The 24,496-nt window shown below is 37.0% G+C and overlaps 1 protein-coding gene across 1 annotated transcript in view; it reads left to right on the forward strand.

Moving 5' to 3' along the window:
* The window catches only part of fbn2 (fibrillin 2 (congenital contractural arachnodactyly)), a 143,189-nt gene that overhangs the window by 58,438 nt on the left and 60,255 nt on the right, over window positions 1-24,496 (forward strand). The window contains exons 12-30 of the mRNA XM_002931725.4: window positions 455-574; window positions 2,089-2,214; window positions 6,037-6,159; window positions 6,265-6,387; window positions 7,829-7,981; window positions 8,642-8,695; window positions 8,879-9,004; window positions 11,762-11,887; window positions 13,129-13,248; window positions 14,343-14,480; window positions 14,567-14,617; window positions 16,081-16,206; window positions 16,292-16,519; window positions 17,658-17,783; window positions 18,644-18,772; window positions 19,202-19,327; window positions 21,052-21,177; window positions 22,000-22,122; window positions 23,105-23,230. Of these exons, the coding sequence (XP_002931771.2) occupies window positions 455-574; window positions 2,089-2,214; window positions 6,037-6,159; window positions 6,265-6,387; window positions 7,829-7,981; window positions 8,642-8,695; window positions 8,879-9,004; window positions 11,762-11,887; window positions 13,129-13,248; window positions 14,343-14,480; window positions 14,567-14,617; window positions 16,081-16,206; window positions 16,292-16,519; window positions 17,658-17,783; window positions 18,644-18,772; window positions 19,202-19,327; window positions 21,052-21,177; window positions 22,000-22,122; window positions 23,105-23,230 (2,370 nt within the window). The remainder of the gene's footprint in view (window positions 1-454; window positions 575-2,088; window positions 2,215-6,036; window positions 6,160-6,264; window positions 6,388-7,828; window positions 7,982-8,641; window positions 8,696-8,878; window positions 9,005-11,761; window positions 11,888-13,128; window positions 13,249-14,342; window positions 14,481-14,566; window positions 14,618-16,080; window positions 16,207-16,291; window positions 16,520-17,657; window positions 17,784-18,643; window positions 18,773-19,201; window positions 19,328-21,051; window positions 21,178-21,999; window positions 22,123-23,104; window positions 23,231-24,496) is intronic.

Genomic DNA, 24,496 nt, shown 5'->3' on the forward strand with positions numbered 1-24,496 from the left:
AACTGGAGAAATGGATTTGTTAACATTGTAACATTGCCTGCCGTAGAGGTGTTCATTCTGTTGACAACCAGGTGTGTCTTTGGGTCAATTCTAGGATCTGGGAGAGGAAACAGATTAGTTATATATTTGCCCCATCTATTTGTGTATAGTAGAGATATGCTGTATCCCTATATTAAACCATTTTGCAGCAGAAGCTATAAAAAAGAAACTGGATTTATTTGTGCTGACAAAATTATAACAGTGTTTTCTATATGTTTCCATGCTTACATAAATTCCATTTTGTTCTTTTGGACATTTGCGGTTAACTTGTATAAATTCTAGTCTGGGGTAACTAATCTTCAAACTGGGAAACTTCACATTTGGTATTTGAGAATCCTTAATGACATGTCTTTAAATTCTACGTTTTGGATCATAAATTGCAAAACATGTAATTACCTTTTATTGCTACAAACAGATGTTGATGAATGCACATCAAATCCATGTACTAACGGAGACTGTGTTAACACGCCTGGATCATATTATTGCAAATGCCATTCAGGTTTTCAAAGGACTCCAACAAAACAAGCTTGCATTGGTAAGTGAGCTCACTGTTCTGTCCCTGACTGATGTTACCAATTGCTGTTCCTATCAGATGATTGATTGGGAAATTATAATTGAAAATAGCCATAAAATCAAATACATACATTCTGACCACATGCAAGGTTATTGCTGAATTTTTCTGCTCAGTTTTTTTCCACACTGAATGTGGATACAAGTGTAACAGATTCACTGGGGGCTTTTAATTGAAAATAGCCATGCATTTAAATACTGTACAAATTTTCTGACCACAAGGTTGTTGAAGTTAAAGTTTTCTTTTCAGTTTTTTCCCTACTGAACTTCGATGCAAGTGAAAAAGTTATGTAGTTCTGAAAATATAATTACTTTTATGCAGAGTAAAATATTCTGTCTCTGATAATTTGAAATAAGTCTTGTATAGACTTATGGTAGAAATAACAATGGAGTGATGGAAATTGTCTTTAGCTGGGGCTCAGCAAGATAATTAGGCAATCTAACCAAAGATAATGGGTTGAAAACTTTAATAAATAAAAATATCTTATCATACCAACAGGTAATACGATTTAACAAGCATTCCCCTTGCTGTAATATACATACATGTCAGTCATTTGTAGCCCTGGAAAGACTAATCATGCGAACAAAGCTGTACAAACATAACTCTTAATAGTGCTGTCTACCAGATGCTGATTGCCTAGAGTTATGACCCTCTCCTCTCTTAGTCATCAGTTTAGTTTTTTGTTGTTACTAGTTAAACATAAGGGCATAATGTCATTATGTTTAAGTTCTGTATTGAATTGAAAATGTGTGCAGCTGCTGGGTTTAGTGTAATGTGGCTTGTCACCGGATGTATCTTCTCTGAGACATGAGCAAAGGCATAACCATTTTGTCAAAGCCAAAGTAACTAATGTTAAAATTGAAGCAAAGAAATGGTATGTGACCTGGAGATTTGCAGCTGCTATTTTCTATGGTTTATTTAATTTCCTGTGTAAGAACAGTGTGCTAGCCCCTGAGATTTGCTCATTTGTCTACATGTGACAGTAACCTTATGGAGAATATTCGTTATTTAAAAATTACACTTTGCACAAATTGTCCCTTAAATAGTGCAGTATGAGGGCATAGTTTCTCGTATTCTTCCATGCATCCCCCTTCCTTCTGTGCAATAACACTACTCCCATATGCACACAGAGCAACTAGAACACACAGTTCCTTGCACAGGGTTACTGACACTGTAGAGGGGCCCAGCCAAGAAGCTGCTGTCACAACACAGAGATAAGGAGAGCTAGTTGGGGTTTTTTTTTTATCTACATATGGCTGTACCCACCAGAAACCAACAGCATCCCTTTGATTAGGTTTGAGACCATGCACAAGATGTACTTCACTTCTTTGGTTGTCTCTGAAAAGTTCATCAAAAGATCATGTTGGTAAAGTTCATTTATTGTCTATGAAGGAAGAGAGCACTAGTATCACGCTTGACAGGAATATTCCAGCTAATATTCCAGCTAATATTTATAGTAATAATGTCTCCCTAAACAGATATTGATGAATGTATCCAGAATGGAATTCTTTGCAAACATGGCCGATGTGTGAACACCGAGGGAAGCTTCCAATGTATATGTAATGCTGGGTTTGAATTGACCCCTGATGGCAAAAACTGTGCAGGTAAATACTGCTTAAAGAAAACAGAATTAATTTTTGTAACAGCATTAGTCTCCTATATAAAATATTACAAAATTGTATTACTTTTTAATAATAACACACATTGGAAGCAAAACTTTAGCACTGCATGAATAAAAATATTTTTTACTGAAAATGTTGGATTTAGAGTATTTTTTGTAAAATTGGCCCATTTAAAGTGGCAGGCAGATTGAATCATCAGTATACGTTAATTCCTATGGAATTTTTAAAGGTGTATTTATCAAATGGTTAATTCTGACTTTCGCCCATTGATAAATATGCTTATAAAAATTAGAAATGAATAGAATGTGTGTGAATGTTTCAGCAGTGAGCTCTAATTTCACACTTTGATAAATCTGCCCTTAAGTATACTGAGGGATGCTTGAGCATGGTACAAAAAATGTAGGCATGGTGCTACAAAAACTTAACGATTGAATAAACTGTAAGTCTATGTATCCCTTGGTCTCATTTTGGGAAAGTTAAGACCTAACCGTTGGGTCAAAAATTCATCTTGTGCCATATTTCTTGTTATATATTTTTTTGGTGTGGAGCTCAGTGTTTCATTTTAGAAGGGTGGTAGGGTATGTGCTAAAATTGTCAGTTAGCCTGGTGGATTTTTAGAGCTTCAATAAATCCATGCTTTGCCTTTAGATTCAGCTGAATTCCGAAACTTGTTGCAAGATGTGTATTAAACTTAATCTAAAGCATTTCTATCATGTCCTTTTCCTTTGCTAAAAATGTGAACAGAAAGAATTTTAGATGAAATGTATCAACAACAAATGTGTTTTCAATTGTTGTACTAATCATTTTCCAATTTGGGTTGAGTATGTGGCCAGAGTTTCCATAGAAGATGCGATATTTGGTTGGTTATAAAAATAATGTGTTCAGTACATTACTATTTGTTTTGCATTCTTCAGGATATACAGTATAGCAAGTTATGTAGCAACATGGGTTAGTTAGTTACTTCAGCACAGTAACCAAGCAGCATTTAGTTTTATTACAAAAGTTTGCTGATAATTATTGTCCTTGACTGTCGCTGCATACAACATTTATATTACCCAAGGCTTCCATGTATTATTGCACATAGTAAAAACTGTACAAATATTTATATTTCCTGACCTATACACAGTATCAAACTGCTGCTTTAAAAAGGCCACGGGGCTTCTGTTAATCTTAACATTTCAAAGATTAATGTAATTTAAGTAAAAGCAATTTATTGTGCAAATAACACATTACACACAATGGTAGTTATGCAGTAATGGACAGCAATTGGCCTTTACCATCTTTTGCAATTAGAAAAATGAAAGAAAACATCTCATTAGTCGCTATGAGGTTACTAGACTGGAGCAAATTGGTAGCAATTTTTATAGAACCCCAATTTTAATTCTGGTTTGTTCCTGAATATGTCATTATAACACGGTTAGTGGTGATTTCAAATCTCATGCATTCAGTGTCACTGTCTAACTGCCCTCTTTGGCACATTTTGTATGCACAGCTGAACAGGACAAATGCCACAGAAGAAATAAGGTCTTTGGCAGCAGGGAACGAATGGCACTAATAAGATTAGAGACACACGGATAATGTCCTTTCAGATGATTGGCCCTTCTAGCCCTTTTGTGTCACTGGTTGCTCACTGTTGGAAAATGGATAGTATTCTCCAAATCTAAATAATGTACAAATGATTATCTTGGTAGAGCTTCAGTAAATTTACCATTAGAATAGTCTGGTTATCTAGGTCAGTGCTGTCCAACTGGCGGCCCGCGGGCCGCCTCTGTGTGGCCCCCCACCTGTCTGGCTGCTTTGATGGCTTACTCTTGTGTGAGCTTTAAATGGTATCAATACTGTGATTAACTGGCCACCTGCATTGCTCACACCTCAGATTCAGGCTGTAATCAGGCTGTATTGTTTAAACATGTAATCCCCTGTGTTGTTCACACCTTTTAAGCTCTGCATTGTTCACCCCCTGCAGTGTTCACACCTCAGGCTCAGGCTGTAATCACCCCCATTGTTCCCCTGTTCACACCTCAGGAGCAGTAGAAACCCACAAATAATCCCTGCATACTACAAAAAGAACATATACTGAGGTGGTACTGCAATTAAAAAGTTTTTTAATATATAGTTATTGTGCAGACTGTAGGAGCAGTGCCAGCATTGTGTCACTGTAGGCTGCCTGTGTGTGCCATACAGTATGGCACACACAGGCAGAGTAGGGCAGGCAGAGTATGGCACACACAGGCCAAGTTTGGCACAAACCAGCCAAGAATGGCACACACAGTGAAAGTATGCCACACGCAGGTAGGGTAGGGAAGGCAGAGTATGGCACACACAGACAGGGTAGGGAAGGCAGAGTATGGCACACACAGGCAGAGTAGGGCAGGCAGAGTATGGCACACACAGGCCAAGTTTGGCACAAACCAGCCAAGAATGGCACACACAGTGAAAGTGTGGCACGCAGGCAGGGTAGGGCAGGCAGAGTATGGCACACACAGGCAGGGTAGGGAAGGCAGAGTATGGCACACACAAAGGCAGGGTAGGGCAGGCAGAGTATGGCACACACACAGGCAGGGTAGGGCAGGCAGAGTATGGCAGGTTTTTGCTGTACTACAACCATTAATATGGGTATGGTCATGTGATAACATGGGTGTGGTTTCAAAAAGGGGAGTGGTCAAAACTGGCTTCCATTATCGGCCCTCAACCACGTAGGTTGGAAAAATTCCGGCCCTCGGTACCACAGAAGTTGGACAGCACTGATCTAGGTTATTGTACCTGCTTAGCTTTGCCGACAGCTAGTTCCATCTTGCTCCATGGTAAATAATATGTTTCTGCTTGCTCTAGCTTGTTATTTACAAATCTGTTATTCCCTATGTGATCACTGTATAATATAGAAGCAAGACCTTGAACAAAGATTTAGCACTTACATTATTTACATTACTTTTCATTCAGTATCCTTACTAACATGACAGATTTTGATTAATATATTTTAGATTAGTTATATTAAATGTGTGTATTAGGTGACTGAGGACACTGCAAGCATTTGTATTGTATGAGCTGACAGGGATTCTGTCATAATTTTTATGGTGTATTTTTTAATTCTAAGGTACACTGTTTGCATAGCAAATAATTTACTCTACCATTTAAAATTGTATTCTTGATCCAACAAATTTATTTTTTGATAGTTGTAATATAATTGTGTTGGCAGCCATCTCAGTGCATTGTGCCTGAGTCTGAGCTTTCAGAAGAAGCCAGCGCTACACATTAGAACTGCTTTCAGGTAACCTATTGTTTCTCCTACTCCCATGTAACTGGAGGAGTCCCAAACCGGACTTGGATTTGTTACTATTGATTGCTATTCTGATATTAACTGGGAGCTGCTATCTTGCTACCTTCCCATTGTTTTGCTGATCGTCTGCTGGGAGGGGGATGATATCGCTCCAATGTGCAGCTCAGCAGTAAAGTGTGACTGAAGTTTATCAGAGCACCAGTCACGTGGTTGTAGCTCACTGGGAAATGAAGGATATGGCTAGATTAAATGGCTAAATTAAATATAAAAAATTCTGTTTGTGCTTTTATAAAAATGGATTGCAATGCAGGATTCTGCAGGAGAAGCTCTATTAATTGACGCGTTTTGAAAAAAACATGTTTTTCCATAACAATATTCCTTTAATAAACCTAATTCAGATTAGGTATATATGCTTATGTGCATTTCAGATAAGGTTGTAACTTAAATCTATGCATTTTTCCAACAAATATTAAACATTTTTTTCTCCTGTAAAAAAACAATTAATTTTGGTATGGTTGTATCCCTAGATCATGACGAGTGCTCCACCACAAATATGTGTTTAAATGGAATGTGTATAAATGAGGATGGGAGTTTTAAATGCATATGCAAGCCTGGCTTTGTGCTCGCATCCAATGGCCGCTATTGCACCGGTATGTATTTAAATAAATGTAGCATATGCCATGTATGTGTAAAAATACTTACATGTCAGTACAATGTGATAATATTTAGACATTATGATTTATCACTTTCTGCAGATATTGATGAGTGTCAGACTCCAGGCATCTGCATGAATGGTCACTGTATCAACACTGAAGGTTCGTTCCGTTGCGATTGCCCTCCAGGATTGGCCATTGGAGTGGATGGCCGTGTTTGTGTGGGTAAGGCACTGGCTATTACAGTTGAAGCATATGGAAATAAGACGGAAGTAATATCTGAAAATTTAATGGGGCAATTGAAGGGGGTGGTAAAAAGAGGTGCCCTTTCTTCTACCCTCACAAAAATATATTTGTGCCTTTCTAAAGCATGCTTTTTGGGAACTAATTCTATCCCCCCTTCTGTGCCCTCCCACAGCTTCCACTATTGTTACGGCAAGTATTTTGCCCATATTATAAGATCAGGAATTGTGCTAGACTGTAAATGAGTGTTACTGTTTTGTGTAAAGAAATGCATTTCACTGTTCATATTATTCATATTGTTCATATTATTGCTATGTTAATTAATAATCAACCTCTGCAAATAGACCTTGACCTTCACAGTTCACCGTCATTATTTGCTTGGCACATATATACATTTTTTTGAAGTAAGTGCTAATTGTGCTGCTGTTGTTATCTGGTTTATCAATTTCTGAACTGGGCGTTTAAGTTTCGCTGCTGGTTGCCCCAGTAAGAGATGTGGTAATTTGATATTGAGTGGCATTGCAAGTACCGAGCGAATAAGATTGCTCACCTCTGTCCAATAGTTTGTTACCAAAGGACATTGCCTTAATATATGGATCTGGGTACCCCTGGCTGTGGGTACCCCTCCAGCAGTTTGGAGAACTGTTTGGGAATACTGTTAGTGTAATATACCATCTCATTATTAAATTATAAACACTTACTCTTCGCTGTGTGCAAGTAACTATGCGATTGCCATTATCCCAGATTTTTGACCAAGTTGAATCAGTGATCTCTTCCCCGAGGACCTCTTCCCCTTTGGGAAAGGGGTCTTCAGGTAAGGTTGCCATCAGTTTATAAAGGTGAGAGATTAAACCTCTGTAAGGAAATGGGGAACTCGGAATTTTTTCATACGGAGTCAGAGGGTTAGTTGATGCTTTGCCCAGTTTGGAAATGATAAAGGGTTGGACTTGCAAATATTCCATTCCACTCAGCCTACTTATATTTCTCTTTAAGTCTTATATAAGGGTAGGGCTTATGATTCCTTGGATCTATAAAGTTGTATATCTTAGTCATATTGATTGGTGCCTAGGTCTTTTTATGATTCCAAAGTAGCCCCGGTGAGAACTCAGGGTTGCCCAATATTGGGGTGAGAGAGGAGGAGGGTCCACATATTTTGTATTTCTGTTTACATCTGTTCCAAGTTGTAACAGTAAATCTTATTGGGGCAGGTGTGGCATCAGATATTGGGGTTCTACCCTTTTCTGTGAATAAAGGACTGCTAATATGGTAAGGGTGGATGTAAGAAGTTTCTATTTGTGCCTACCTTGTGGTCCAGTAAATTATCTTAAATCCCATCTTCACACAATCATCCATATTATTGTCTGACCAGTTTGGTTTCAAAAAGTGTTTAGTGATTAAATATATATTCTTTATTCTCTATTAGACACACACATGCGTAGTACATGCTATGGGGGAATCAAAAAAGGCCTCTGTGTACGTCCTTTTCCTGGAGCTGTGACCAAATCTGAATGTTGCTGTGCCAATCCAGACTATGGATTTGGGGAACCTTGCCATCCTTGCCCACCCCGGAATTCCGGTATGATTACAATTTTACCAAATTTCAGTGTTAGGAAATTTCGTAAATATCACACTGGAGTCAATCAGTTATTTACATGTCATGCAACTGAAAATTAGCTCTAGTATCTAAGTTCCAACAAAAGGGCAGTTTGCATAGTAAATATCTGTAGCATCAAGTGTAGCACTATGCAAACTGCAGTGCATATCACATTTAGGCAGATAGGTTGTGAGAAAAGCATGGCATATTATGAAAATATGTAGCTTGTTGACACTTTCTATGATCATGGGCTCACAATAGTTTAGATAACAAGGCATATTAGCAACACAAGCTTGCCTGCATTGCTTAGTTTACATTAATCAAACATATTGAAGTACATGATAAGAGCATAGCTGCCCCAGTGCACAAAATAGTATGGATATTTAAAAATAATCAAGATCAGCATTGAGCATAATCAAGATTTTTCATCCAGCAGAGAACTAGTTCCTAATAGTTCCTACTCACTGTGTAATTGCAGCCAGTTTGCCATGCAGCACTGGTGCAGGAAACTCCTGGAGCCCTGCACTGAGATTGGTGCTATTAGGCATACATTGACACTTTTGTCATTTGTATCAAGTTTAGAAAACCTGGTAAAAATGTTTAGCTCTCACATTTTTTGTTGTTTGTTTTTTGCAACAATAGCTGAATTTCAAGGCTTATGCAGTGGAGGAGTCGGTATTACTGTTGATGGACGAGGTAAACGTTATTATTTTTGCTATTTTACCTTATTTTGTATCAGCAGAGGCCTGTGAAATTCAGTACTCATGTATTATTGAAGGTAACCCTGAGTGTTAGTATTAGGAATCTCTGTTAATGTTTTTCACCAAGCGTATATGTACTTAAAGAGAGACTCTTATGGTGCATCTATAACTCTCTTAGATATCAATGAGTGTGCTTTGGACCCTGATATCTGTGCCAATGGGATTTGTGAAAACCTGCGTGGGAGTTTCCGTTGTAACTGCAATAGTGGCTTTGAATCAGATTCTACAGGCAAAAATTGTATAGGTATGTTTCCAGATTTGATTTATAATACCTTTTTTTGTACAGCATAGCTGTGTCATTAAAGGTCCTCATTTATTTATCATGCTTTTATAACTCATGTTGTTAAATATGGTCTTGATGACTTTTCATCATTAATAATTGGATATATGTTTAATTATCTTGGGGCTATACATTTTCAAATATAGTCATAGAACAGACAGAAAAAGATTCCAATATCGAATTCCAAATGAAAAGTTGAAGAGGAGTGAAGTACTCCATTCCCCATAGATCTAACATTTGGCCACTTATGGTCACAGATGGAAGGTTAATGACTGATGCTTTTCACAGTGGTTGGGGTACATGGTTACAGGTACCACAGCTGAATCAGATTTTGTGATAGTGCCCTGAGTGGTTAGGCTTTGAGTTTAGTTTTGAAGAGATTGAGATATGTTTGCATATGGAGTTATTCAAGGATAGAATTTCAAAGGTAAGTTACAGCAAGAGAGTAGATGTGGGGGCTGTGAACAGAAGTGGTTCTACGAGGAACATAACAGATCTCCTGGAATATGTGGACATACAAGTGAATAGATGTAATGAGGTGTGGAGGAGTCAAGGGCTGTTAAAGTCAAGAGAAGGATTTTGTTGAAGTTATGTGCTGCCTCATGGGTAGCTAAGATAAATATTCAACAGAAGGAACTCGTTTTGTCGAGCAGTAGATTTCAAGATAGTCTAAAGGGGAAGGGCTGGGAATAAAGGAGGCCAATCAGAAGGTTACAGTATGCTAGGCTAAATAGCATGAGGGCATGAATAAGTATTCCTTGAGAGATAAATACATTTCTATAAATATTATACAACTGATATGTGTGGACCTCTGCTGTAGGTTCTGAATATTTAAAATCATAATTCATAGTAGGTCTACACATCAGTCTGCAATATCCCCAAGTTAATGCCTTCCTGTAATTACATATAAAAATCTGCTTAACGGCTGGAAAATATCATGAATGCATACTCTGTCTTTATAAATGTCTGTTGGAAAGCAACCAGCTTAGTAGCTCAATTGTATTGCTTAATTGTCTACCCCTTCAGCAGGATGACAGACATCAAACACCTCATCCTTCATTATGCAGAACAATCAGAAAAAGTCATAATTTATCAGCCATCTGTTATTACTAAACTAGAATTCTCTTTAATTCTATTGTGAAACAATATATCAAAATCTTTTTAAGTCTACTGTTTAAAACATTAAAACAAATGTTTATGCCCACTTTTGCCTCACATGGTCAAAGAATCAGTTCCACTTACCCTGGGTTTCTGCCTTTACTTTGATTTATACCGTGGCTCGTGTGGAGGCCACAGTATAATTGCATAAGTGTAGTTATTAGTGCAAATCAAGTGTTTACTCTTCAAACTCATTAGTTGCCAGAACATTTTCAAAAACAGCTGTATCTGAATACAAGGGCATGGATTTAAAGGACAAGGAAAGTTAAAATCAAAGGTGGGTGCCAGGCTAGACACCCTACACTGAGTAAAATTGCAACCCAGACTGATTGGGTGTATGCACAGTACATCCCAGCTTCCAAGAATTGCTGTACTGCACAGTACCCAGGTCCAGACTGGCAATCTGTGGATCCTCGCAACTCGCCAGATTGTTTTTTTACAGAAACTACCAAGGTTTGTAATATTGCTCACTGTTGGTTACAAGTTGGAACCCACCCAATGATTTTAACTTTCCTTGTCCATTAATATAAATCAATATTTTATCTTCTGTCTATTTGTAAATGTATCTTTCCCTTCCTTTCAACTGATACTAAGAAGGAGCAATCTGTACTCCCTTGTCTACCAATGGCTTGTCTTTCTGTCTCACCTCTCTTCATAGCTCCTGGATATGGGCTCCTATTTTTGGGGGGATTTTTTTTTGTTAATGGAAGTCACAGAAAATATATCTAGTTACCATTATAATACAGTGCCTTCTAAATATGCACTGATTAAATGTACAGTTATTGTTTATATTTACTATACCTTAGAAATGTTCTCCTTCTGTTGAATTACATTAAACAATATGATTACAAACACAGCAGCAACAGAGAACAGAATTCAGTCATTGCTTAATATATAGGTTAAAGGAGTGATGTTCTGTATCCATAGACTTCTGACCATATAGCATATTGTGTAACTGGTTTTTGTTGGCTTTGTGTCATTTTAATGAAAAAATGCAAGAGAATTAATTGTGGTTTTTCTTTTCATACCAAACATTCTTTGCGGCAATACAAACAAACATTTACATCTGTTTGAGCTTTGCAGCTGCTTTTTAAGACTCATATTCCTAAAGTACCATCACGTGGTATCCTTTCTTGGCACATGATGTATTCTAACAACAGATTACTGTGATGTTAAATTCAGTTTTTATATATGCTTTTAGCACATCTCTGTATCAGGAGTTATTGTCACAAGTATTGTGAACTGTGTTCTCTTTCTAACCATGACTAGCTCAACTCTAGTACAATTAGCCTGTGGTGCTGGATTCAGACATCAGTAGGAAGTGTCAAAATCAAATGTTATTATGACACTGTCATTGATGTTTGGATGAACAAAAACAGGGAGCTGAGGATATTTTGAGACACCCTAATCCAACCTATTGCACCTTTCTAAGCAGTCATAACCAGCGACTTTGACAGGGCCTAAGACAGTTCTGTATGGGGAGAAAAACACTTCTTTTGGTTTATGCTCCCCTTATGTTGGACTTGAAACCTTTATCTTTAAGATGACCCCCTTTTGTTTTAGATATTGATGAGTGCTTAGTGAACAGGCTGCTATGCGACAATGGGCTTTGCCGAAACACACCAGGAAGCTACAGCTGTACATGCCCTAAAGGATATGTTTTCAGAAGTGATAGTGAAACCTGCGAAGGTAAAACAAAATCAACTGTTATTTTTTTTATGTTCACTGAAAAATATTTGTTCTAAATGACCTTGATAAAAACATTACAGGAAATATAGTTATAATGAGCCTTAGAGATCACCATTTGCTATTTGGGTTTTGTTAAAGTAGAAGAGAAATAAGTACATTTGGGCTAAATAATAATGCCAGCAATAATTTGCCACTGTCTCCTAAAGCATAACTGGGCTTGCTATTCCTACCATCACCACAACTGACAAGTTATATTGGTTGCATTTTGAGCATTTAACATTTCTTTTACCAAAGTAACGTTAAAAGCTCAATCATTGTTCTCCTGCTGGAAGCAAATATTCCGTAGGTTGTTATTAGTTACATGACCAGGGAACTTTGCCTGTGTTACAATGTAGCCTTGCTAAACACTTGTATTTGATATGCACTGATATGAAACATATGTTTAATAAAGGCATATGGTATCAAAGTTGAAATACTTTTATCATTTGAAATATAGAGTGTGTATTTCATGAGGTCCGTGTGTATATGCTTTAGTCTTAGTCACCTTTAATGAGCATTCATTATATATTCAGTATTGCCCAGCCTTTGGAGAGATATCATGTTTTCCCTTATTTACTTGTTATTTTCATTGTGTCATTTCTGTGTAATGCTTTACATGTTAGAGAGAACTTGCATTTGAGACCTTACATATGGCACCCAGATAGTACTCAAAAGGACTGGAAGGGCAAATGGTTTTGTTATATAGTGTAACTATTTTATCTTCATGCATGAAAGCTATATGCAGGAAGTGCAAAATTTAGCACCATCTGTTTAATGTAGGTCATTGCCTCATTTAGCTCTGAAACCCACAGACACTATTATACAATATTTTGTTTCTCACTAACTTTCTATAATTTGTCCAAAACCTGGTGGAGCCTTAAATGACAGAAACAATGAAGTCTTTCTGTTTGTGCACAGCATGCTATGGCTTGGAATGCTAAAACTTTCCATGAAAACATTGTTCTAATTTATCAGGGACAATTAACTGGGACCTTGTAGAGAGAAAAAAACTCTCAGCCAAGTTTTTATATTATATATTAATAATGCAAAGTTATGTACACCTTACTAAATCATGTTGGTGCCCTAAGACAAGAGCAGTGCAATTATAAAAATCGATAAGTGGCAGCAGGGAAGACACACTAATACGCAAATAGCAATATTTTTCTGAGCACATCTAATCAAGGTCATCTTTGGCATTGCAGACATAAATGAATGTGAAAGTAGCCCTTGTGTAAATGGGGCTTGCAGAAATATTCTTGGCTCGTTCAACTGTGAGTGTTCACCTGGAAGCAGGCTGGATGCTACTGGCCTCATCTGCATAGGTAAGTTATAAGCTCTACAGGGCAGTGACCTCCTTCCTACTGTCTCTTACCACTTGGCACTTTAACCTCTGTGTAATTATTCTTATTTATTGTATGTATTATAATACTTGTCCTTCATTTTGCACACTGCGTATCCTTGAGCGCTTTATAAATAAAGTTAAAATACATACAGACACATAGGTGAGCCTCCATAACTGCCAAGCCTGTAATAGTGGGCAACACCAGTGTATGCCTATAACCATTGATACAAGGTGTCAATTTAGCATAGTATACCTTAACATGAGCCTTCATGTGTACATAACATAGAAACTTTCTCCACTTTATAGTGGTGTGTCATGATTAGTTATAAAATGTTTCCTTCAAGCAGGGTCGGACCAAGCCATCCACTTCACCTCCTCCCTGCATGCGGATGAGTGTGTGTATATGGTGTGGCAAAGTGTGTGAGGGTGTTGGGCGGCGGCGTGAAAGTACCAATCACTGTGCTGGGGTTAGGGTTACCTGAGGAGCAGGCAGGGAGAAGAAGGCTCAAACTAGGGGTAGGCAGGAAGAAGAGGGACATGTCTAGCTTCCCCCTGGTTATAGCACCCTAGGCATGTGCCTCTTCTGCCTACCCCTAGATCCAGCCCTGCTTTTAAATTATGCCATATTTTTAGGCGGACTGGCAAAGCCCAGGTACTAGTGATGTGTGGGCTGGGCCAATACTTGCGGGTTAACCCGCAGGCTGGGTGGGTTTGTGCTTGACCTCGGCACATCGCCTGCGGGTGATGGGCAGGTTCGGGTTGATCGCTTCTGCTCTCCGCCCAAGACCTAACACTGCCGGCTTTTGGTTCTGTCATTGTAGGGTGGGCGCGGGTCTATAAATAAAGGGGAGAAGCCGGGTCAGGTAGGGTTAGGGATGGGAGCAGGCGGGTTAGGGTCGGGTGTTTCTCAACCTGCACATAACTACCAGGCACCTATTTTTAAGACCTTTCCCTACCTGAATAAACAGAGGAAGACTTTCAGACCATGGTCTTTCTCGAAATTTTGCTTAAGGCTCAAGGTGTACATTTTATGACATGATTACATGTTTTTGCACAACTATTTATTTACCACAGACAGCCTCAAAGGAACATGTTGGCTTAATATACAAGATGGACGATGTGAAGTTAACATAAATGGAGCAACACTGAAGTCAGAATGCTGTGCTACTCTGGGAGCTGCCTGGGGAAGTCCATGTGAACGATGTGAAATAGGTATGTTACTGTTTACTATTTGTTTGGACAACATACAAGTTAGAAACCCAATTCATTTTTTTTGTTCTTTTTGTTTTGTCTTTTAGACCCTGCCTGCCCCAGGGGATTCGCAAGAGTGAAAGGTGTCTCATGTGAAGGTAAAAAACCTTAAATATTTGTAATTGAAATATTAAGCTAACGGTTTTTAAAATATACTGGAAAGCATTTTGGACAATTTAAAATGTAATCCATGGTAAATAAGCATACTTTGAAACCTAAAAAAATTCAGCGTTTCCTCAAATCCACCTGCCGCTCTGCTTACACTGTTTTAGCAAGTGCAAACCAAACATAATTATTGCATACAGGGCCTGCAAGAACATAGAAGACATTGATTTGGGTTTAATGTTTTGCCTGCTGACTTTCTATTATTCTTAGCAAATTCTAATACTTTCAATTAAAGCAAAATCTGATCCTACAACCAAACAGGCTCAAGTCTACTAATAAAAGTGGACATACATGCACGGATAAAAGCTACAGATTTGGTCCTTTCTGGTCTAGTCAGCAGCTTATTGGCCCTTGTATGGGGCCCTCCAACAGGCCTGTCCAACTAATATCTGGCTTTATATTGGCTAGATTTTGATCAGGCATTGTGTAAATATCATGTGGGGTGAGGACCGCATCGACTTGTTAATGCAGTCCTCATCCTAACAGCCTATATTTGTCAATGTTATGATCGGCCTCAAGGTTGGCATATTGGGGAGTGATACGATAGTTTGACAACCTCCAGCTTTAAAGAACCCATTCATTGTTTTGCAATAATTGAATAAACTACTCTTGGTTTTTTTACCCGAGTTACCTAAATGTAGTAAAATATAGCTTGGCCATTCTTTTGACTTCTGCCCTTTACTATTCAGTGGGTGATACAATTTCAGGTGATCTGTTTCTATTTTATTTGGATAAGAGTATAAGAAATACACTTTATTTTACACAGCTGCTCTATAGTCGGATTTAGCATGAATGACTGCCTCCATGGCTAAATAGCAGCTTGTGTACTATATATAAACTGTACAAGAACTTCTTAAGCATAGTTAAACATAATTTTTACCAGTGGGAGTAATATATGGGAGGGCTGAAACTCATCTGCAGCTGGACCTCAATTTCTCATCTGTCAGTTTATCATAAACTAGTAAATTATACAACAAAGTGTATCAGCACATGAAATTTTTACACACTGAAATTAAACAGTATTGGCAGGACGTCATATCATATACCGTACCAATCATCATATGAAACATTGTTCCGTACAATATTTTTGTCATGTGTTTGGCTACCTTAGAGAACAGTAACATCTAAAAATGAAAGTGTCTTAAAGGAATGACAATATAATGTACTGTTGCCATGCACTGGTAAAACTGATGTATTTGCTTCAAAAACTCTACTATAGTTCATATAAATAGGCTGCTCTGTAGCCATGGTGGCAGCCATTCAAGCACAGGATTCATAAGAGATAACCAATAAGCTGTGCAAATCCCATTTCCCTTTCTCCTTTTTTAGCTTTAGACTGATACTTTATGGAGAGATTTTTATTTATTATGCAATGAATTGCTTTATTTTCTATAAGATGTCAATGAGTGTGAAGTGTTCCCGGGTGTGTGTCCCAACGGCCTGTGCCTCAACACCAAGGGATCTTTTCTTTGTGAGTGCCCAGATGGCTTGACTTTGGATGGAACTGGGAGACTGTGTCTAGGTACGTTTTTCCTGATACTGTAGCTACTCCTTAATTTACTCCTTAGTTTAATTACTCACTATAACTGTGCTCTAACTGTGTGCAGATCTCCGAATGGAACATTGCTTTTTAAAATGGGATGAAGATGAATGTGTTCACCCAGTTCCTGGCAAGTTTCGGCTGGATGCCTGCTGTTGCGCTGTTGGAGCTGCCTGGGGTACAGAATGCGAGGAATGTCCGAAACCTGGGTCTCAAGAATTTGAACTTTTGTGTCCAAGAGGACCAGGCTTTACTAACAGAGGAGATGTTCTGTCTGGGAGACCTTTCTATAAAGGTAACATCATTATTTTGTATTTCCATTTGTCTGTAGAAGGCACCATCAAATTACTTTTAACCCACTTCTCTGCTAATGACTTGCTCTACCACTAAACTTAGTCTTAGGGGGTTATTTAATAAAAGGCTCCAAGTTTTCCCAGGAGCAGTAACCCATAGCAACCAATCAGCAGGTACAATTTACTGGTCACCTGTTTAAAAGCACATATCTTATTGGTTGCTATGGGTTACAGCTACTGCGCATATTATTACATATGGGCTTAGTGTATTCCTATGCGTTAATGACTCACCATTCATGTGTTAATACTGTCCATGCAGTGAAGGGGGTTAAATCAGATTTTATTACTCTAAATTACTCCCATGCACTCATACTTTGATCTGAAATGATCTACCTTCCATTGTTATATTTTGTTATGTGTTATTTTAGCCAATTTTTTTGTATGATAGTTTTATGGTAATGATTTTTCCTTTTCTCCTTAACTTTTTTCTGAGTCTTTGGGGGTTATGTTATAAAAATTGTGCTTCATATGGTTACAGCAACACTGGTTGCCAGGAGGCGCAGGGGGATCCAGTGTTTTACACCAACCAATGGCTGGTGTGTGTATTAATGTGCTGTATGTTTCAAAAATACAATATATATAGACAACAATGGAAAACATTTATATATATATGTATATATATATATATATATATATATATATATATATATAATTTATATAAGAACATATTGCCTTTGTTTTGTGCTTCAAAGGATTACTAACACGCTTTCTTTTTGTAACCAGCACTCCTTAGTGAGTTGGGCCTAGAAATTTAGTACAGGCAGCACCCTCAGGAAATCGAGTCCTGGAGATGTCATATGGGTGATTTTTTAACCTATATCTGTATGCCTTTTTATAAGTACCACATACTATACATGGTTTTATTGCCTGAGTTTCTTAAGTATAGACCCATGGTCTTAAAATAAGCTGTATGCTAGTATTATCCAGAATGCTTGGGACCTGATGAATCAGTAAAAACAGGATAGTTTTGCCACTAGTGGGAATGTATGCTTTAATTACACATAAAGTTGTGTTTCTCTACATAGAATTAGCCACCTTTGGGGCCTAATGAAGACCTACCCTATGTTTTTTTCAATTTAGATATTAATGAATGCAAGGCGTTCCCTGGAATCTGTACTAATGGAAAATGTAGAAACACAATTGGAAGTTTTAAATGTAAATGCAACAATGGCTTTGCTTTGGATATGGAGGAAAGAAATTGTACAGGTAAGCATAAAAACTCTAACATTAATGGGCTTATTTTCGAGTTTGTGAATTTGAGTTTGTGTTTGTAAATCAAATAAACTTGCATATCAAATGCTCGCTTATTAATTAATAAGGAAGACTCGTTTGAATAAAAAAGTTTATCGAGTTGAAAATATGGCTTGACTTTGTGTAGGACAACCCTATTGACTTCTATAGAAACTCACAAGCTTTTAGATGGTGAAGTTTTACATTCAAGTTTTCAGGTTTTTTGCACTTAATAAATACCAGACCATGATTCGAATTCAAGTTTTTTTAGAGCAAAAAAACTCGATTGTGAAAAAAATTCTAATTTGAACATTGCTAAATCTCCCCGTAATGTGTGCATTATTTAGTGAGCAGATTATCCATCTGGAATGCAAATAGATTCATTAAAGACCTGTGATGCCAAAAAGTCAAAATGTTTTTTTTACATTTAAAGTTTTTATTCTACAAATAAACCCCTTCCAGCCAAGAAACCTTATATTATTTTATTTGAGAAGGGTTTGACCCATGTTTACATTCATTATTTAAAACTAAAATGCCTAATTTTTCTGAAGCATTTGTGTTGTGTAAATGTGTGTTTAACAGCCCAGATTCAGATCATGTGGCTGCCCCCATGGCTACAAAACTACTTATCTATATAAACCTATAATTTTTACAAGCGCTCGGGAACCCTATTATTTTCTGATCTTACTGGACCTTTTAAATCCATGAACATGAATCTTTGGGTATTTTAATCCATGCACATCTCAATACTGATTTGAATTTTGGAAACCATAGTACAGTAAAGATGACCATACTTTATTTAACCCACTACCCTGAATTGCTTGGTTTTTCAACAGATATTGATGAATGCCGCATCTCCCCTGACCTGTGTGGGAGTGGCACTTGCATTAATACCCCAGGAAGCTTTGAATGTGAGTGCTTCGAAGGCTTTGAGAGTGGTTTCATGATGATGAAGAACTGCATGGGTAAGTAGCCAAGGTTCTGTAACTTTGTGGCCTTGATGTGCACTTTATATTTTTTCTGCCACAAAGGAGCTATGCAAATCATTTAAATTATTAAACAATGAATTAAAATTTCTTGTAATTACACTTTATTTGGAAAGATTCGGCCCAATGCATTACATTTAGGGTAGCATTAACAGCCAGTAATATGCTGTAACTGTTAGACATGTTGGATTCACCATGGGCTGATGAATTCAGGATATCAAGAAGGATGTCAGGTGTAACTTTCTATTTGGTAGATCTAATAAAGTATCCCTATATTGAATATCTTGTATCATAAAATGCAGTCCAAGGAGTGTGCTTTTAGCTTTTGTCTCAGTATTGTAGGTGTTCCTGTCTTTTGTCATTTACTATACCAAATGTAATTTTGTTAATTACATTGTTTTATTACAGACATAGATGAATGTGAAAGGAACCCTTTGCTTTGTCGAGGTGGAGAATGTATAAACACTGAGGGCAGTTTTCTCTGCAATTGCCCTAATGGGCATGAACTTACACCTTCAGGGGATGCCTGTGTAGGTAGGTTATTAAAGAATATTTGAATTATCTTGTAAGTGAGTACAATAAATCAGTTATCTGTATAGAGAGTGAAAACTAAATTTTATTAGCTTACAAATTTATTTAAGTAGCTGTGAGACAAAGTAAAAGTACCATGAGTATGATTATACATTGATAGGAAGTGTGCCTTTTCCTACAGGACAAACAGGAACCTGCAATGCAGAATCTGTAGCATTGATTTTACAATGATATAATTAGACACACATTGTCTCATTTCATTCTTTTTTTTAGAAAAATATTGTAAATTACTACGTAAGACTCATTCTGTGCAGCAAAGTGGAGAATTTTTTTGTGGTTGCTGTTATCCATTAATAAAGTAACAAATACAGGGGCCGATTCACTAAAGGTCGATAACGCTTATCGCATGCTTTTTTGTGTTAAAAAGCATGCAATAATTAAGTCATCAAAGTAATTTTGCATGCGTTAAGACGCATATCGCATGCGCAAAAAAATGCACTATCGCAATGCGTTATTTGCCTCACATTGCGTTAATTCTTGCATAGAAATAATACTAACGCATGATTCACAAACACATATACAGCGTTAAACAAGCTAAATAACACATTAGTCTGTACGAAGATTAACACCTACTTGGGGCAGGCGGTACTGTGGTTTGTGAGCTTTTGGCAACACAACATGGACTTTGCAGTGGGATATTTTCAAGTGTGTTGGCCCTAGAGTCATGCATCCTCCAGTTTTCAGGGAAATGGTAATTATCAGAACAGTAGTTTTCCAAAAGTAATGGTTCTGTGCGTAAAATCGTGCGCTAATATAGCAAGTGGCGAAATATATCACGCGCAGCGGAAAATAACGCACGCGGCGGGAAATAATGCAAGAAAACCGCTCAGCGTGAGTTAAATAACGCAAAGAACATCACTTCTAAATTATGACACGTGTCCTTTTAGTGGATCGAGAGCTAAGTCGCAAAAAATAAGAAGCGATAATATTTTTATAAATAGCGCTTGTTTTATCGACCTTTAGTGAATCGGCCCCACAGTGTCAACGAGACATAATTTATCCTTTTTATCCTGTGTAATAAATATTCAGTAAGTCTTATGTCATACAGAGAGATCAGTAGATTAAGAAAAGGATATTTAAAAACAATTCTGATTTTTCAGATTTTTCTGAAGAGTTTGTAATGATAATATTTTTTAAACAACTGATTGCTTATTGGAGTAAATTATTTTAGTCATAGGTCAAAACTTGTCCCATTTCCAAACACCCTGCCATTGGGTGTAGTATTCTTCTTAGCAGAAATTAATATTTTGTCCTCATTTTATATTTAAAGGCAGGTATATTTATGGTCGCATTTTTAGAATATTAATAAAGCTAGAGACATATTTTTTTCCCCATATAAGAAAAATTTAATTTGTATAAAAATGTTTTTTTTTTCTGCACAAGAAGTTAGCTTTAAAACTCTTTCAAACCAGCTGAAGTTTCTTATATTATTTGCTGATGGGACAAAAAAATAATGGGAAATTGTAGGAAAAACAAAAGTAGTAAAAGCAAAAGTAACAGACTTTTTAAGATCAAGGATGTTAATTTATCTTCCCCTTGATTTAATTCTGATCTATCACTATTTTCATGCTCTTATTCATTATTTTATGTTTATAACTAAAAATATAATTGTAACAATAAAATAAGCAGGGATTGTACAATAGATAATTGTGTTTAAACTCTTGCAGATATCAACGAATGTGCCCTAAGTGACAATCTTTGCAGAAATGGCAAATGTGTAAACATTGTTGGAACATACCAATGCTCTTGCAATCCGGGATACCAAGCTACACTGGACAGACTTGGTTGTACTGGTAAGTTAGCCTTTCGATGTTGAGACACAAATTAGCCCAACATTATTGCTGTATTGCTTACATTTGTAAATCTGTTGTACAGTACCCTAGTATTGCTGTGTATATGTGGTAACATTCTATAATACGTTTATAAACATATTGTTTATATGCATTGCAACAGGGAACTACAGTAAGTCTCTTTGTACCTTGAACTATTTACTTATAGTTTTATCTTTAATTTAGGCCGCTCTTTTGGCGGTCTTTCAATGATATGCCCACCTTGAAGTGGGTGATTTTGGGCTGATCTGATCATTTGGCTTTTGTGCCAAATGACTGGATCACAGTGACAGGAATGCAGGTCTTGAGGGTGAGGTCTGCATCTGTGTCCCAGTGTGGTGTTTAAACCTGCTTGATTGATATCTGGATGATTTTGTGACACATATTGGTCAGGCAAACCTGACAAAGAGCCCTATACACAGTCTGAAGGGCCTGAATCATCTCTTAAATCTGCCGTATCTGTAGGATTTATCAAGGTGCACTCTTGCAAAAGCGAGGTAATATTTATTATGAGGGGTCATTTATGAAGCCAAGTGCAGTGAGTGATAGCATTTCCTCTTGTAATTACAATATAATTTCAGCTGCACTTTAAGTTGCATCTGCCTTATTTTTGCCCATTGTGCTTGCATTTTGATGGCCTTATCACTTCTGAGCGTGTGTTCCAAATGTCATTTGCATCTGATTCATTTGACACAAGTCTGTTACACATATTGATGCAACCCAGCTGTTGAAGCAACAGTAGGAGAATTCTGACAAAGGTTTTTCACATTTTACTTTTTTCCCTAGATATTGATGAGTGCACCATTATGAATGGTGGTTGCGATACACATTGCACAAACTCAGAAGGCAGCTATGAATGTAGCTGCCTTGAAGGCTATGCCTTGATGCCAGATAAGAGGACCTGCACAGGTAAGAAATATCATCATTGTTTCAGTGATGGAGCTCAACTCCACAATCTACAAGCTTGCTTTTTCAATCTAATGTGCATGCCCATGCCTGGGGAAAAGCAGAGAGAAGAGGAAGAAAGATCACACCAATGTACTTCTGCATAAATACCCAGTTAACAGGAGCCCTGGTTATTAAGCTATTGTAATAACTGGGGGGGGCCTTACATTTGGCACCCCCTAGTGATTGAGATTTTGGTTCTACTTTAACACTTTCTCAATCACAATCTCCCCATGCTTTCACATCCCAACCTTTACAGTTTTATTTCTGGGTACTTCTTAGTATTTCTCAATATACAAAGTGCAATAACAAAAGGATTATGTGTTAGTAGCAGATTATTTTCCTTGTTAGTAATATAGTAAATATATAATACTGTGTCACTGTTTTAAATATATTTTTTTACTTTAATTTGTTAACATATTGATGGCAAAAAACTCAAGAGTTCCAATTTCACAGCCAATATCTGCAGTGTCTGCTTGTACTTAGGTGGAGACAGAGCTTCTGGGTGCAGGCAAGGTAGGAGAGTTGTGCCAGTGTAGGAGCTAATTCTCGGCCTAATTTAATAGGCACTAGTTTAATAACATAGGCACCTAGAACCAGAAAGCAATTTGTTTTCTAAAATGTAGAAAACTAAAACAAAGATCTCATTATGGGTAACTGTGCTGGTGCCAGTAAGTAAATTAACCATGTTCTATATCTGTAGTTCAGAGGCAAAGCTCAAAGTGCCTGTATCTACAGTTTATAACCCCATGCACTCTGGTTAGTAATCTTCAAGTTGAATAAGTGCTACATGTGGTAGTATTGCTGGCATACTTGACATGATAATAGCTCATACTTGACAATGCTTACAACCAACTGGAGCAGATAAAAACACTATGTTGTCATTATGGGGTGATGTATGGTTCTTATTTCAAACTATTTTTTCTTGTTTCATGACATTTTGTAGACATTGATGAATGTGAGGACAACCCAGATATCTGCGATGGGGGCCAGTGTACCAACATTCCAGGAGAATATCGCTGCCTCTGCTTTGATGGGTTTATGGCTTCCATGGATATGAAAACATGTATTGGTAAGAACTTTGATCATGTCCTTTCAGCTATACATTTACCCTGTAAAAGAAAAATCTTGTTTTCTCTGATCTTTTTCATTATGATAAGATTCTCTCATTGCTATCAGCTTTCATATTCTATCAAATTTGCACTTTTTCTGTCTGCCAGTTCCAATTTTCCCCCTACTGCAAATCTCCCCCTTTTCTCTTGATGTTGTTCTGGTCTCTCTTTCATCCTCCTCTATCTGTAAACCATTTTTATTTTGATTCTTTTTTTTATTTGTACATTTCTCCTCATACTTCAGGCCCCTGACACAATAAATTTAGGCTTATTCCCAATAAAGTAAGGCTCATTCTTAGTGTAAAAAAACCTTTTGGAAGGCATTTAACTAATGATTTCTATTTTTTTCACAAAAATAAAATTTTGTCACAAAAAAATAAATTTTTTTCCTCCATTTATTTTGCGACAAAACGGAGAAATCCAGAAGAAAAATATGCCATCTAAAAGCTTTTTTTGTGGAAATTAGTTGTTTAGTTCAAAAGAGTTTCAAAAATAAAGTTAATCACTTCATTGTTTCCTATTTCACGCAGTTTCAAGGGAAAATTAATCTCATTGTTGTTTTCTATTTCACCTATTTTCATAGGGAAATTAATCCAATTGTTGTTTTCAATTTCACCTATTTTCATAGGGAAATTAATCCCATTGTTGTTTACTATTTCACCTATTTTCATAGGGAAATTAATCTCATTGTTGTTTTCTATTTCACCTATTTTCATAGGGAAATTAATCCCATTGTTGTTTACTATTTCACACACTTTTAAGGGGAAGTTAATCCCATAATTGTTTTCTATTTCACACATTTTCAAGTGAAAACTTAAACACATTATTGTATTCCAAGAATGAGCGCCAATGCTCTTAAAATGGCTCCTGCAGCAATTCCTGTTTGGGAAAAATAAAGAAGATTCATGAAAATGAACGTCCATTTAAACTCAAATATTTTGAGTTTTAACAATGCAGTTGGTTTGAAAAATTCTTGATTTTAGAGCGTAAACTCATACGACCGATAACAGCATTATTGTGACTTTTTAGAGGTGCAAGAATGAAAAAGTTTAATTCAAATATTCCTTTATTCCAAATGCCATAGAGGCCAGTTGATCAAATTTCACATTCAAGTTTTTTCCGAGCTTAATTGCATAATAAATAATTTTGATTAAATTCAATGGAGTTTTTTCTCTGTGCTTGTGGGATTTTTTCTTGATTGTCAACATATATATAAAAATTACTTA

Source organism: Xenopus tropicalis, chromosome 1 (assembly GCF_000004195.4).
Source record: "Xenopus tropicalis strain Nigerian chromosome 1, UCB_Xtro_10.0, whole genome shotgun sequence".
NCBI lineage: Eukaryota > Metazoa > Chordata > Amphibia > Anura > Pipidae > Xenopus > Xenopus tropicalis.